The sequence below is a fragment of the Tupaia chinensis genome, unplaced genomic scaffold (assembly GCF_000334495.1).
Source record: "Tupaia chinensis unplaced genomic scaffold, TupChi_1.0 Scaffold000619_1, whole genome shotgun sequence".
Taxonomy (NCBI): Eukaryota; Metazoa; Chordata; class Mammalia; order Scandentia; family Tupaiidae; genus Tupaia; species Tupaia belangeri.
Window position 1 is genome coordinate 863,786 of NW_006160139.1, and position 699 is coordinate 864,484.

At 49.8% G+C, this 699-nt stretch overlaps 1 protein-coding gene across 1 annotated transcript in view; it reads right to left on the bottom strand.

Annotated features, from left to right (window-relative positions):
- Nucleotides 1-509: 509 nt before the first annotated feature.
- PRAG1 (PEAK1 related, kinase-activating pseudokinase 1) overlaps nt 510-699 on the bottom strand; it is a gene marked incomplete in the record, with an annotated part of 65,237 nt that continues 65,047 nt past the window's right edge. Inside the window, 1 exon segment of the mRNA XM_027775956.1 lies at nt 510-699. Coding sequence (XP_027631757.1) covers nt 652-699 — 48 coding nt within the window.

Genomic DNA, 699 nt, shown 5'->3' on the forward strand with positions numbered 1-699 from the left:
TCTGACACAACTTTCACCACATGGACATAGGTGTGGAGCAGTGGGAATGAATTCCAAACGGCTGGAATCACACCAGCTATGTCTGGATTCTTCCCGGAAGCTGCTATGTGGGAGGCGAAGCCGGGAAGATGAATCGCTACTAACGTGCCGTGGCCTAGCTGACCACTAGGTGACCACTGCTCCAGTCCAAGGATAGTTCAAGGGACGGGGCCAAGCTGCAGAGGCTTGTACTCGGTTTAACCCACCAACATTAGCAGAACACTCAGGCACTTGGGGAGAAAACGGTTTGGTTGTGACCTAAGCAAAACTTTTTAAAATGGAGTATTTTTGTTGTTTTATAACAATTTACAAAAGAAGAAACCTGACAATGGGGCAGGGAGGCAGAGTCCAGGCTTCATTCTGTTCATAGAAGTGTTCTCAGAAGCTTGCACAGAGTTAGAAATACAGAACTGTGTGAGAGAAAACTGGGGAGGACTTGTAAGGAGGCCTGAGTGGGCAGTGACATTTAGTCATATTTTATAATACATATATTATATCCAAGTACGATAGTCGTTTGTACCATTTCCCAGGGAGACATGGCTGTTTCCAAGGCAGGGCCAGGGCATGGGGCAGCGCGGGGGCGGGGTGGTGAAGTGCGGGGCTGGGCCTGGCTCACAGAAGCTGCAGGAGCTTCAGCGACTGTAAGAGGGCCGCAGGTTC